Source organism: Cyprinodon tularosa, unplaced genomic scaffold (genome assembly GCF_016077235.1).
Source record: "Cyprinodon tularosa strain WSP-4 unplaced genomic scaffold, ASM1607723v1 ctg528, whole genome shotgun sequence".
Taxonomy (NCBI): domain Eukaryota; kingdom Metazoa; phylum Chordata; class Actinopteri; order Cyprinodontiformes; family Cyprinodontidae; genus Cyprinodon; species Cyprinodon tularosa.
Window position 1 is genome coordinate 991,358 of NW_024039261.1, and position 14,595 is coordinate 1,005,952.

The 14,595-nt window shown below is 37.2% G+C and overlaps 1 protein-coding gene across 1 annotated transcript in view; it reads left to right on the plus strand.

The window, feature by feature from the left end:
• Positions 1 to 9,516, plus strand: part of wasf1 (WASP family member 1) — a 48,709-nt gene extending 39,193 nt beyond the window's left edge. Inside the window, exon 4 of the mRNA XM_038304197.1 lies at positions 9,257 to 9,516. Coding sequence (XP_038160125.1) covers positions 9,257 to 9,501 — 245 coding nt within the window. The 3' untranslated portion in view covers positions 9,502 to 9,516. The remainder of the gene's footprint in view (positions 1 to 9,256) is intronic.
• Positions 9,517 to 14,595: the final 5,079 nt, after the last annotated feature.

The window sequence follows — 14,595 nt, forward strand, 5'->3', positions numbered from 1 at the left end:
TGCATATCATGTTCCAGTGCTTTTTCGAGTAGGAAACACAACTGCATCAACATACATGCAAAGGGGTTTTATTGTGTTAGATGTAGATGCAAGTTTTGTGGACAAAAAAACAGGTTTCAATAAGAGTTATGGATTTAAACTTTGGCAGCAATGTGCTTGTTCACTTCAATATCACACCACAGTGGTTGGGCAGATTTGTGCTGTTGCAAATCTGTATTTTTAAGCTTGTGTCTGCATCTGTGCATGTGGCCCGTACCTTTATCTGACTTCATAAATAATCCTGACTGTTCCCCCTCATTGCCTAAAGTGTTGTCTTGAGAAACGTTGGATAAGAATCAGCTCGGTTGCAGTTTAAGTGAGTGGTGGTGTTGGGAGGGGGATTGGAGAAAGGAAAGTAAGAAAGATGGAAGGTTCGAGGGAAGGGTGCTTAATACAGGGCACTGCAGCAAAAGCAGTGAAGTGTAAAAGGATTGTACCGCAGATTTTTCAGGACCTTGCTGAAATGGCCTCCTATGCCGCTCAGAAAACCTCCCTCACATTCTTTTATTGGCTGATTTAAAAAAGGAAAAAAAGTCTATAAACTCACACTTCTTTGTTCATTGTTTTGGTTCATTTGAGCTTGTAAAATCGAGTGACATCACAGCACCCTAGCTCTACAGGGTTGAATTACACACAAAACTGAACATCTGTGGGGGGACTTCATCAGAGGGGTTGTTTCCCGTAAATGCTGCCCTCCATCTCTCATCTCAGCCCTTTCTTTACCCTCCTGTTGTCAGAGTGGATGCTCTTACTGTAAGACTTGCCTTGTAATTGTTTTTTTGGTTTTGTGGTTGCCATGAGTGGAGGCGTGAAAGAGAAGGAGGGATGACTGTAAGCAGGAATGGGGCCATAAATTAGGGACCTGGCTGGGGGAAGATGGGAGGATGGGGATCAGGTACTATAGGATAGAGGAGAATTGAGCACACAATGGCAGTTTTACTGATGAACTGTCCTCTAAATTCCTAAAAAGTTTCTTCCACTGCAAAAACATAGATGAGCAAATTGAAATTGAAAGTAAGTTAAAAAGCAACAGCTAGATTTAATCTTGTAATGCTGTCAACGGATTTCCCTCCACATGGTGTTTTTGGAATGCAGGTAGTTCCTTATCTTTTATTTGTTCCTTATCTTAATTACAAGATAGGACTAGAGTTGGGATTTGATTTTATTTTTACAGGCAAATTAAGCTAAAATGACAAAGCAAACTGCCACAGGTGAAAGCAAGTATAGGGGATATTCAGGGTTATTTCGAGGTGATTCAGTGTGGACAGCTATACGGATGACAGCATAACGATAAGATGTTGTGACAGGGGGAAAAAAACACAATCTGGGCAAAGAGATGCTCTGCAATATAAACAACACTGATGAAACTGTCAGCTTTTACTGAGGTGATCTTGGGGATGTCCACCTGTAAGTACTGTGTGTAAAAGCCTTTTAGGATCATCTCAAGCGTATATATTTTTCTTTATTGAACAAAAGTTGGCTTCTCTAAGTAGAACTGTTAGTGCACCCCAACAGAAATGCTAAGACGCAGAATGATCTGATAATTTATACCTTGCTGAAATGGGTGTTATCTGCTAATGGACACATTTCTTATAAAAAATTTAAGATGTCTGGTTGAAGGTCACAGTACGATCCTCAATGTCTTATGCAGTCTTAAGGCAGAATGATTTTATCTGAATTATAACTGGTGCAGTATGACATGGGTAAAACAGACACTTGTCTATACCGCATGCTGACCCTTCGAAGGATATCATCACTTGTTTTGACCTTTAGGATTCCATCTTCTCCTTCTTTTCAAACCCCACACTACCTCACCACACCTATATCTGGCCTTTGTTGTCCTCTGCAGGCTGCTCTCATCTCTTTGATTGATCTCTGCTTTCCCTTCATCCTGCATTGATGCCATTTGTGTTCTGTCAGCCCCTCTTCCCCCTTCACTTCAGCCAGCCAAACTAATGGGCTGTATCCACTACTTAATGGCACTGTTACATCATATGACTGGCTTCAGGCCATTATGGAAGGCCACAAAGCCACACTAAACCCCTTGGGGCAATCTCTTTATCTATGAGCTTTTTCTTTCCTTTCAGTCCTTCTGGATATGTTCATTACTGTACTGTTTTAAGTTGTTTCCTCTTATGTTGTTAATTACACTATAATGACAGTTTTTTCTAAAGATGTTCTTCTGGATCTTAAGCTGTGTTCTTCAAATCTAATCTGCATTTATTAAATTTCCTATAAATGGTGTGCTTTTTACAACGGTATTAGTTCTATTCTTATCTTAGAAAATCAGAAGCCTTGAGCCAGTCACAGAAAACAGAGAAGGCAAACAGCACTCTGATAATCATACACTATAATTTCTCCAGTTTCTGACACAATTCAGGCTATTGTTTTTGATAAGAAATTCCATTAAACTCAGGTAGGAGCTTCAACAATTGTACTGTTCAGATATTACCTGACAAACTGGGTACAATTTGTGGTTTCAAATGTCTAATCAAGTAGCCATTTGCACAGGAGCATTACAGGGGGTCAGTTCTCTCTCCATTTGTTTATACTTTGTACACCTATGACTTGCAGTACAAGACAGACTGAAAAAATCATTTGTTATTCTAAATATTTACAATAGAACTTTCCTTTCTCTCTTATAAACAATAAGAGCTGCACAAAGGAGTAAAAGGTGCATGAAGTATATACAGTGGATCCAGATATATAAGTTGATGGTAAAAAATAAAGGAGATAGATAAGTTAACTTATATGTACAGTATCTTATGTACAGCAAAGTGGTGGCAGGTAAAGTGCATTTTCTGGTTTGTCAAATAGATAAATAGTATGAGTTATTGCAGTGTTATTACACCAGGTTATAGTGCAGTGGCATTGCAAAGTCTGATGGCAGCAGGGATGAATGACCTGTGGTAGCGCTCCTTTTTACACATGGGGTGTAGAAGTGTTTTACTAAAGGAGCTGCTGAGCTCCTCTGCAGTCTGGTGCAGGGGTGGAAGGTATTGTCCATGATGGATGTCAGATTGGACAGCACCCTCCTCTCTGCCACTTCCTTTACCGAGTCCAGAGATAGAAATGGCCCTCCTCACTAGCTTGTTGAGCAAAACGTGGGAGACGATTCTTGAAAAAAACAGGAGCAAGTCAAATGCTTTTACCATCATGGAAGAAGAAGTGGAGGCAATGGAGGAGTATAATTACATTGGAGTTTTCCTGGGTCACACAATAGACTGAAAATACAGCTGTGAAGCAGAACAGACCATGTTTTTTAAGGAAGCTCAGGTACTTCTGTGTTTGCATCAAGATTAATATAGAAAATAAGGTAAATACAGACTTACATCTTCTCTAGGTCTGTTGTGGAGAGCGTGGTCACTTCTGCCATCATCTGTGGGGAGAGGAGCATCAGAACAATTTAGGGATAGCCCTGATCATCCTCCTCTTCAGGCTGTCGCACATCAATATAGTCTTTAGTCTGAGGCCTCCTCATGTCCACTGCAAGACCACTACATCAGACGAAGGCTGCATGACTAGCGTTCATGTGGCGTCTATGGAAACTCTTGAAATTGTACAATGACGGTCAAAGTCATTTAATCCGATTTGGAGTGAGTGAGAGAGATTTGACTTTTCTCTAACTTAAAAAGTCTTTATTAATTTAACTGCTTTACTTTTCCTCCCCGTGACTGAATAGATAAATTTAAGATCAAACAACTTTTATTCTCAAATCCAACAGCCACATGGGGATAATTCTGGACTCAAACAACATAGAGGTGCAATAAGTTGGGACTTACATTTAGTAAATATATTTATTTATATTTATTAGAAATAAATGTAAGAATTAACATAGACTGGAGGGAATTATATTATTTTTTTGAAACGAGAAAATGTTAACTATACACCATGGCATCACTTGAATATTTTGTTTAGAAATTAAAATTTAACCCGATGATTTTTAGGTGTTCCTATATTTAACAGATTATTGCCATCCTTCTCCTTATTGGTAATTCTTTGCCGTTTTGTATTGTGATACAATCACAATTACTGACTTTAAAACTGAAATGCACCCATCATGAAATGCTCCTTCAACAGACCAGTTCATGTGTGGTTTTACAGCTTAACAGATAAAAAAAAACTGCTTGCTGTTATATTTAAAACTATAATTAGATTTATTATTGCTATCATGGCCATCCCTAATAGTACAAAAGAAACAATCCTAAAAAAATTGCTTTGTGGGATTTGCAATTATTACTTTTTAGAATGCATTGTTATTACATGAAAATACGATTACAATCATAGTTATCTTTATTTCTCAAAATCTTAGAATATTGCACGAGTTGAGCTTTTTTGTTCTCAACCTTTTTGTATTAATGAATGCATCAATGCTATGTTGTACAGAGTCTTTCTGCATGTGGCACTGCTAAGTAGTAATGTAAAGCCATGAGGTCTGCACGGGCAAATGACATCATTTTAGCACACAACTTTCTTTTACAAATTTTTTTCTTCGTGGCTACATTTTTTTAAAACAGTACATGTAGAGAGAAAATTGTAATTATGCAGACAGTTCCTTAGGTAAGACACTTTGAGCCCATGTGTAGTTCTTCAACCTCAGTCCTTTCCCCGTGAAGTGCCCTGAAATCTTCGAATGGATTTTGCTTGACAAACTTCCCAGGGAAGGTTACAGATATTGCTGTTTCCTGTGCACCTTTTACCTACCAGCATTTTTTCATCCACTCAATGTTCCACAACTGTTTAGATGCAGCACTCTGTGAACACCCGTCTTCTTTAGCAATGGCCTTTTGTAGCTACTCTTCCTGATTACAGGGTGTCAGCGAATGTCCGCTGGAAACCTTTCAAGTCAGCAGTCTTCCTCTTGGTAATGTAACCTTCTGACCCAAGCTTGGAGACCAATTAAAGGCTTTGGAAAAGTTTGCAGTTGTTTAGAGCTGTTTATGGTATGACATAAGCTTTTAACAATATATCATTTTGTTTTCTAAAAAATCAAATTTCCCATTTGAAATATCTGTAAACCATAACAATGAAAATGTGAAGAAATAAAGGATTTAAAGATAATCCACACTATGTATATGTTACCTAAATAGGGATATTATGCTACAACAAAAACCATGTTAAGGCTTTGGTACATCTTTGCCAGAGGTGCAAGTATTTCTTATGACTATTTCAAGTAGTTTTGAAAGTACGTATGGGGTAGTCTAATATGTTGAGGAAAAAATAAGACAATGTGAAAATTCATAAGATAGATGTTATAACAGGAAGAAAATGTGAGAATATAAACATTTGAAAAGCAGGAAAATCTGTACTCTCATATCAAACTATCAAGACACTATATTTTTGAAAATAATATTTTTTTTAATCAACCATCAGGCTTGTTTCCCAGTTTTCACCATCTGAAAAAAATAGAAGAAAAAAATATATTCGACGCAGAGGCGCCTATTACCAGCAAGCTGTTTTTTTCTATGGCACTAATGTTAAGATGACCCACTAGTATCACACTTTCTTTGATAACGCTAACTCTTAGTGGATAAATACTCAAATAAATCTGAAATTCAGATTGTCATACTTTTCAACCTCTTCACCAGCCTGCAAATGCCACACTGATTATGCTGCACACAGCCTGTTTTAACGAGTTTTAATGCAAATACCAGAACCTATACATAATATTCATGTATCTAGTACAAAACAACAACCTTTAAAAACGAAAGCAAAAGTCAAAACAAGGAGAAGACAATCAATACAGGGTTGCAGGAGGAAGTGTGTAGCAGGCAAAAATATAGGGCAGCATTTGCATTAGAGGGAAATTTGGGAGAGGGCGGTGTCTACACACTAAAAGTTGGCCTTCAGTTTCCTTATCTGTAATGGTTGTTTGGGGAATAGAACAGCTAGTCTGAGATAGGAAATACAAAGGAAGAGGACAGTAGGGGGAAAAAATCAGCAAAGTTTTTTGTTTTTTAAAACTGGGGATGTTGGTAGGTGACAAAAACTTCTCCACCTCACTGTAGCTGAAGTGTCTCAGCCAGATGGTATTTGTCTAAAAGTGGAAGATAGGAAGGCTAGAAATATACTGTTCGGGACAGCTCGTTGATAAGAGGCATCTTGAAATCAGAGACTGCTGGAACACCTGGCGCTTCCTCAACCGGAGCAAATGCTCACAGGTTTTGCTTCTGGATTTAAGACCTTGGCCAACATTCGGCATACTGTCTCTAATTAAGCTAATTTATTCAACGTATGTACCCAAACCCCTTTAGGATACTCCTATCTAAAATTTAATGACCAATTTTTACTTTTCTCATAAACTTTTCTCTCTGAAAACATTTTAGCTGTAGATATTTTGTAGATCCTGCAATTCATCCATCTTTGTTATGTAGATGTATCTGAGGGCTCAGTATAAGACTCTAAATATTTATAACCACCTCACTGTGCATAAGACTCATCCTCCACAGATCTGTGCTCCGGCTTTCCTTGCCGGCTCTTTCCTTGTCCTACTTGTTGCACCATCTGACAGCCCCATGAAGTGTCTAAATCTATCTGAGCAGCATGCACTGTGCTTTCTTCCCTCAAGACTTACCAGTTGAAATCTGCTCATTACCATGACAGAAACTTGTCTATGATGTAGACTCAAGTTGCTGGTAAACACACTGGATTTAGTAGAGGTAGCTCAGGTGTATTGATGGAATGTGCATCTGTTTCTGCATGTGCATTTTAGCCTTTAGTTTAATATGAGCACAAGTAGAACCTTCTTCACAATCAGGTCAGCATTGATAACACATCAGAGAAAATCCTGCCATTAGATAAGCATACTCCTCTCCGACTGTGCATTTGGGAAATTTCTGGCTAGAAACTGGGACTTTTTTAGGATACCTCATTATGCAATTCCCTGATTTATGCTTCTCTTTTAGTCTTCTCACCTTCTTGAAAAAGAAAATCAGCTCCAGCCTCATTCACCTATACTTCTAATAAGTGTTACATCCATGTGCAGATATGAAACCCATAATCTTGTAGTTGTTTTCCTCTGCATGTTAGTTTTTCATACTCAATAGGTCTTTTAGCCCGATGCAGTCGGGAAGCTCATTCCTTACTCTTTTTGTTAGTGAAATTATATCCTTTTATACACTACTCCAGGACTTGTTGTAATTTGGTTTCTGTGTTGTTTTTTTCTTTGTCCTTCTGACACATTTTTGATATCTTCTCACCTTTTGCATGATTCTGTTCCCATTTTTTAAAAGCTTTCTGTTTGCTGCGTTTCAAACCTTGGTTTTCTGAAATTGTTGATGGTAGGGCTTCAGGTGGTGGATCATTTACTGCCTTCAGTCTGTGGAAGTGATTATCCAGCTGGATGTCTTGGCCTGCTGTATACAGTGCCTTGAAAATACATGTACTCCTATTTAAGTATATAATTTTTCACAATATAGAAACAAATGTATTTTTACTTTTCTCTTTTTTTTTCTACTTTTTTTTTTTTTTTACACAGAAGTATTTTGGCATGCATTTTTATTCAGGTCCACAATAATTGGAGCTTCAGCTTTTAAGTCTTTCGGGGCACATCTGTACCATGATTGCAGCTTAAAAACATAGACAGAGAAGGACATTTGTCTCGGTATCAACTTTAAAGTCCAGCACAGTTGATTTTTGAATGAATTTTCTTTGGTTTAGGTTACATCATGTGAGCATCTTCTTTCACGCTTTCCGTGTCACCTACATGGATTGGGAAAACCTTAAAAATGCACTTTTATGCCATTCTTTCAGTTGTCTTTATCCTTGTCTTGTAGAGGTTCGATTTGTGAAGTTCATGGGTTTTTTCATATCAACAATTCTTTTTCACCAGAGCTTTAGATCTCTGAGGCTGCTGCAGGGTTGGATACATACATTTACACAAAAGATTTTATTTTAAGAAAATTTTACCATCATCCCACCCCTATAGTCTCCTTTTTATTGATTTTATGCATATAATTGCAATATAATAGGAAAAGAAAAGCTGTGAAAGAGTTCTTAGGCTTACTGTTAGTTCCTGTGTGGTAAAAGCCTGTTTATTTTGGTCTTTAAATTAATGTTGTCACTCTTCAATGTTAGCCTGCTAATAACAGGGGACTAACAGAATGATTCTAGGGCTGCGTCACTTTTTCTGTCCTCCCCTGGGCTGCAGTGTCTATTTGTCTCATCCTCATGTATAATTCACATCTGGTCGCAACGTTTCCCCCAAGACTTAGCTTTCCACGTTAAAAGTTGGCATTGGTAGGGAGATTTTTCTGCTCTGCTGGGAAGTTTTTCCTACTTGATTTTTTTTTTCAAGAAATGTAATTGTTCTTTTTCTTTTCTCTCTCTCTCTTTCTCTCCTCATTTCTTTCTCTCTTCCTTTCAGATAAATGTCCATTTTTTTTGCTCTACAAGAAACCATTTTCATTGTTTTGTACAATGCTTTCAAATTATGGATTTGATTCATATTACTTGGTGTAATTTGGAAATTTTTTGGAGAAAGTTTTACAGAGCAGCCTTTTATTTTGGGATTTCCACATCACAAAAGAAAGAAGAAAAAAGGACAGCTGTTAAATCTTTCACTTGGTCAAGACAAGTTGGCAATTTGAGCTGGAAAGATAAGCAAAATACTAAATGATTAGAGCAAGAATAATGTCAGAATATAAATAATATTTCTAAATGGTTGAGTTGGATGTTTATAAAAAATGTTGGGGATCGTGAGATTATTCGGTTCATTTTAAATAATGAAGGTTTACTTATGAATCAGTTGAGTTAAGATGAGTGTTTATTACTGAGTGAATAAATGACTTTTTAAAAAGTAAAAGTCTTCCTTACTTTCTCTTTCTCTCTTTTTCTCTTTTTTCTATTTTTTATATCTCTTTTATTCACTCACTCACTTACATCTACCTGCCATAAGGGGGAAAATACTGTATTTAGCTTACTTTAGTCATGACATTTGGGTTTCCTTAAAGGGAAAATTAATTCAAACTCAAAATCTGGTGTAAACGCGAAGGATGGAGGATGAGTACTTTATGACACACATTTGTGCTTTGTCAGTTCAAGTGATGATTATGTTTAATAGTTAGAACCAACTAATACAAGACCATCGCTGAGGTTTCTGCTGGTCAAAAAGTTAACAAATCTACATAAAAGGCTTAAGCAGAAACTTGATGTAATAAGCAAAAGTCCTTTTTTTCTTTGTCTAACAAGTGTCCTAATTTGTCTTGTCCCCCCACAGTGTCTCTTCAGGACATCACCATGAGGAAGGCCTTCAGGAGTTCTACCATTCAGGACCAGCAGCTGTTTGACCGCTCATCCCTCCCGGTCCCTCTGCAGGAAAGCCTCCAGACCTGCGAGGAGCCGCCTCCTCTTAACATCCTCACGCCCTACAGGTCTGAAAACTGTTGTTTCATGCAAAAACGTACGGTGGACCTTAAGTGCGAACCACATCAACAAATCATTAATCACAACTCCAAATTTTGAAAAAAAAAACGTAACAACATATTTAGAAAACACAACTTATTCAAAGATGCAACATTTCCAGAATCACGTCATTAACATGAGAACTCATTGATTGCACAATGGCAGCGTTTGGCTTTTAAGCTGGAATTCATTCTGCTTATACTTACTCATTAAACATTAGAACAGAAAAGGCAGACTGACTTCCAATTTAAAAGCCTGTCATCCAATCAACGATGTCTCAGGTTTCCCAATAATATCTACCTCGTCTGGCTGGTTAATGTCATCGTGAAAATGTTGCTTTGTTTCTGAATATGCTTGTGTGTTTTTTATTACGTTCTGTCGTTTTTTAATTTGTAGTTGTGTTTAAAGATTTATTGATGTGGTTCGCACTAAAGGGCCTCGGTAAAACACTTTTACCTCATCACAGTGGCCACCATGAAGTTAATGAAATAATCTTTTTAATGCACCTTTGGCAAACAGCGAAAATAATTTATGAACGTTTGAATACCACATCCCTATCAGAGGGAACTGATATGATAGTGGATAATAAAACAAAAAAACAAAACAAAAAAAAACAGTTTTGTTCTTTTGCTTGTTTTTCTGATTTTCTTGACTGTTCTGAACCATATTTTATCACACAGAGGAATTTTTGACCAGAAGCAGCAGCAGCATTAAGTTTTTTAAAAGCACCAGGCTTAAAAATAAGAAACTTATTTTCCAAAATCATCTGTCCTCTTGTTTAAATAGGTCAGAGTGTCGCATAGTTGGGCTGATATTTTCTTGCTCTAAAGCTTTTCTTAACACCTGTGCTTTCATGCTGCTGACAGAGCCAAGCTGATTGAGATTTTGATGCTTTAAAACAAAATGTACAAATTAATATGGTAATACCAGGGTATTTCTTTGCAGGGATACTGTAGAAGAACTGTGTGATTAAAACATATCCATGCAATGGGATTCTGCACAAATTCAGAATAAACCAAAGGCATTGATTTGTGCTGTAATAACAGTTTTATGTGTAAAGAGGTATAGTCGGAAGCAGAGTATTTATGTACGGTACTCAGTTTTTATATACTCTGTGTATACGCTGTGATCAGACTGTGTTCTTCTTGCAAATTTTCACAAATTCAGCTAAAGAAGCTAAAGCAAATCATGCTTTGAGACAGGCTCTTAAGGACAGATATCCCAATTTAAATTGGTATCTTGTATGTATCAAAACCACACTATATCATTTTGTGAGTTCCAGTCATTTTGTGCTTAGGGTCTTGTAGCTACCAAACAAAAACAACTCTCAGCCAGATATCAGATTAAAAAGAAAGAAAATAAAATCCTAAGTAAAAAAAAAAAACTTTAAATGACTTTCAGTAAAGGCAAAAGCAAAGAAAAAATATTGATCAGTACCACTTCAAAATAGTTACAAGAAAACCAGATGATGAAAACAAAAAATTAAGAAAAAGAGTTTAAAAAACCTACAGCATGCAAAATCAACTTTTTCTGAGCAATATAATATTATTCTGGTAATGTGACTTCAAGCTTAAAGGTATAGTGGAGGATTTCCGTGAATTTTTGAAAAGAACCGCCCTTTCCACTTTTCCGAGAGGGAACGCCTATTAAACGTGCACAAGCCCATTTCTCGTCGTGCACGCTCTGTTTAAAAGTTGCTGTTTGCATCGCTCATACAAGCTTGCTTTCAAAAAGAAGATTTGCAATTTTTCCATTATGTCAGGCTCACCACCAGTAAGTGAAAAAGGGGACGAGCACGTGGGACAGCCTTATGTAAGCATGTCACCAGATGACTGACAAATAGGATGACCTCTTATTTTGATGATCCACCCAGAAAAAGAACATCCTCCACTATACCTTTAAGCTTTACTCCCCAAACTCTAGACGAAGTGAGTCTTTTAGCACCAGGCAGAAACTTTTCTTAGCTACTGCAAAGTTGCAGAATTTTTCAGGGCTGTAAAATGTTTATTTGTTTATTCTACCTGTTTATTCTACCTAAATAACAGTCTAATCTCTAGGGGAGTTGTTACCATGCTACAGCAGCTATGGAGCAATGCAGTTGAAGGCAGATCACTGTGAGAAAAATCCCTTTCTAATTGGCTGAAAGAAAATAATATCCCATAAAATAATGAATACCTGTAATTTAAAGGCAATATTTCCTGATATGCGTGCCTTGAGTTGACGTTGGGAGGGTTAAAAAAGCATGAAGTCAAACCTTAAAGGCATTTTCTTACCCGGTTTTCAGCGATTAAATTCATGTTGATCATAATTAGAAATCAGTTTCTTACATTTACTTTGAATGTAAAAAAAAAACAGCATGTTAAAAGAAAACCAGTTCAAGGGTAACATCCCTGTAGCTGTTTATGAAGGTCATTACTTGTTCTGTTCTGCTTCTTTGGTTTTCATCTTCTGTCTTTTTTTCCTCAGAATTCCACTGAATTTTAGTCTCCATCTCCTCCTCTAGTGCTGATTGGTTCATCAGAGCTGAATGGGTGATCAGGCTTATCAGGGGTGATAGTTTCATTCCTTTGATTAATAATTTAACCCTCAACTAGATTTTTTTTTATCTTGCTGTACATTCTTTCATCCTTTTCACTTACTGTTTTCTTTTCATTATGTTTTCTACTCTTTTCCTCATTGCCTCACACCACTCTCTCCTAGACCTCCCCAGGCTCTTATTCTCCAGATGTACCCTTAACATAGCTTCTATTCTGCTTTTATTTCTCCTTTTTATACACGAGCATGTAAATAACCACTTCAAACCAAATAAAAATACCAAAGCATAATGATTTACACTCAAATCATACCTGCTGCAGCACAAACCCACACTTCAGTAGCTTTCTCAGTCTTCCCCTGCCTTATCACATTGTTAAATTCCATTTTGTTCCCTTTGTTGTGTTGCATATCATTAAACTTTCCACTCCTTCTGTTTGAAGCCGATTCTTTTCATCTCTTATGTGCTCGCTCTTATTGGTGTCATTGCCTATTAATTGCCTCCCAAGACGTAGCAGAGGCTGGATAAAGCAAACTACTCACGGATTAAAGTTAACAGCCAAGACGCTTCAGATATTTTTTTATGTCTCAAAAACAGGCAGGAGTGTGCCCCATCTTTCATCTATCCAAGTCAGGTTTTCAAACATAACAGGTCAAGGAGCCCTACCCCAATATTCCTCTCCCCTGCCACTCTCTGCAACACAACACAGGCATTTCCATGCTAAAAGCGGAACATTTCTGTCAGTTCAGACTTCTGTGTTTACTCCAGGTTCTCCTCCCAGTAAGAGATGGCAGGAAAGGGACTCACCCATGTGGCATTCTCATCAAATACCCTAACAACCCTAGCTGATTTCTTTTGATCTTTAAAGAGACGTAGCTCTACTTCAAGGTCCCCTGAGATAACTGAGATTGTCACCCTATTCCACGGCAAATCCAGTTAAATGCTACAGAAGGAGCTCAAATCAGTCGTTTCAGGATCTAGATCTTTCTGTCATAATTCATATAATCTGACGCAGGTGTGGTTTAGCACAAATAATGTTATAAATTGAAATATTTTCTTTGTGTTTTTTTTTTTTCACCAAACAAGCCAAAGAAGCCTGTGGTTAACTACAGAACAGACAGTCAACAATACACCAAGGCTCCTGGACTCCCTGTTTGAGATATAATCTGACCCTGATCTGGCAGAAGTCCATCTTTTCTCTGACCTATGGCTTCAGATAGTTCTGATGTAAAACTTTAACACTTTTCCAGATCACACTGGATATAATCTCCTTAGCTAAATATGACTGATAGTGGGCTTTTTTTTTTTTTTATACTTAAAAGTTGTCACGTAATCTATGTCAAAGTGTTCCATTATGCTGGAAAAAGCACCGTTGTTTGCTAATTTGTTCCTGATTCACTGTGCTACAGTGCAGCTGAAAAGGGGTTTAATATAATTATTTATTAACAACACATTTTAATAAAGAAAGGGTTGTGAGAGCATTTCCTTGGACAAGAGACAAGATTTAATCTTTTATTTATCCCTAAGGATTTTTTCCCCAGATGTCCCAAATAGTATAAAGCTTCAAGGGGAAAAAAAACAACTAAAAACAACAACCTCCTGCAGACCAATGATGCTTCCTGCACAATGTCAGTCTGTTTTAAAGGTTTTACTTGGACAAAAGTAAACTATTTACTTTTTTTGCATTTGGACACACAAAACTTGACTGCTGCTGTTCCTTTGCAAGCAATGAACAATTAGAATTCCAATCAAGACAGTCCTGGCACTTTGTGGACTTTCTTGGCTGACCCGAAGCTTTATTCCTCTTTAATGCAAGGTCACTATGATGGCACTGGTTTCCTTGGATGCAACCATGGTTTACAAAAAGGAATAATCCCTAAGAACTAAGAACTTGTCGTATTTGAAAAAAAAACGGCTCCTCTAGTTCAGTTAGAATAATGGAGTGGATATCAGCTTTCCGGTTCTTGTTAACACTTTCCCTGTGACCTATGGAAAAGATCGCTGAAGTAATTCTTGCATGTTACATTATGGCAGGGCTAATGATGAAGCCAAATTTTTATGAACGCTTGTTAAATTGGCAGATAATTGCATTTAAAATGTTTTGTGCACTATAACCACACAAAGAAAGAAAACGAATGTAAATACATTTACATAAACTTTTTCCTGTGTTTTAAAACATTCAATAAAAACTTCTATGTTGAAATGTTGAAACCTTTTCAATGATGGTATAATATGTTCAAGTGGAAAAGAAAAGTTTACAACTATACAATTTTTTTTGCATCTTGGACTTGTATCCTACTTTTTAAGGAAAACAAGAAAGCAAATGTGAATTATTGCAAATAATATGCATATAAAAAATAGTAAGCATAGAAAGACATGGAAAGAAAGATGAACAACAAGACATTGAAATATCTTATTAGGGGGGCCACATGCCGAAGGCATGGCCCACCTACTACTATTGCACATATTTATTAGGGGGGCCACATGCCGAAGGCATGGCCCACCTACTACTATTGCACATATTTATTAGGGGGGCCACATGCCGAAGGCATGGCACACCTATTACTATTGCACATATTTATTAGGGGGGCCACATGCCGAAGGCATGGCCCACCTATTAC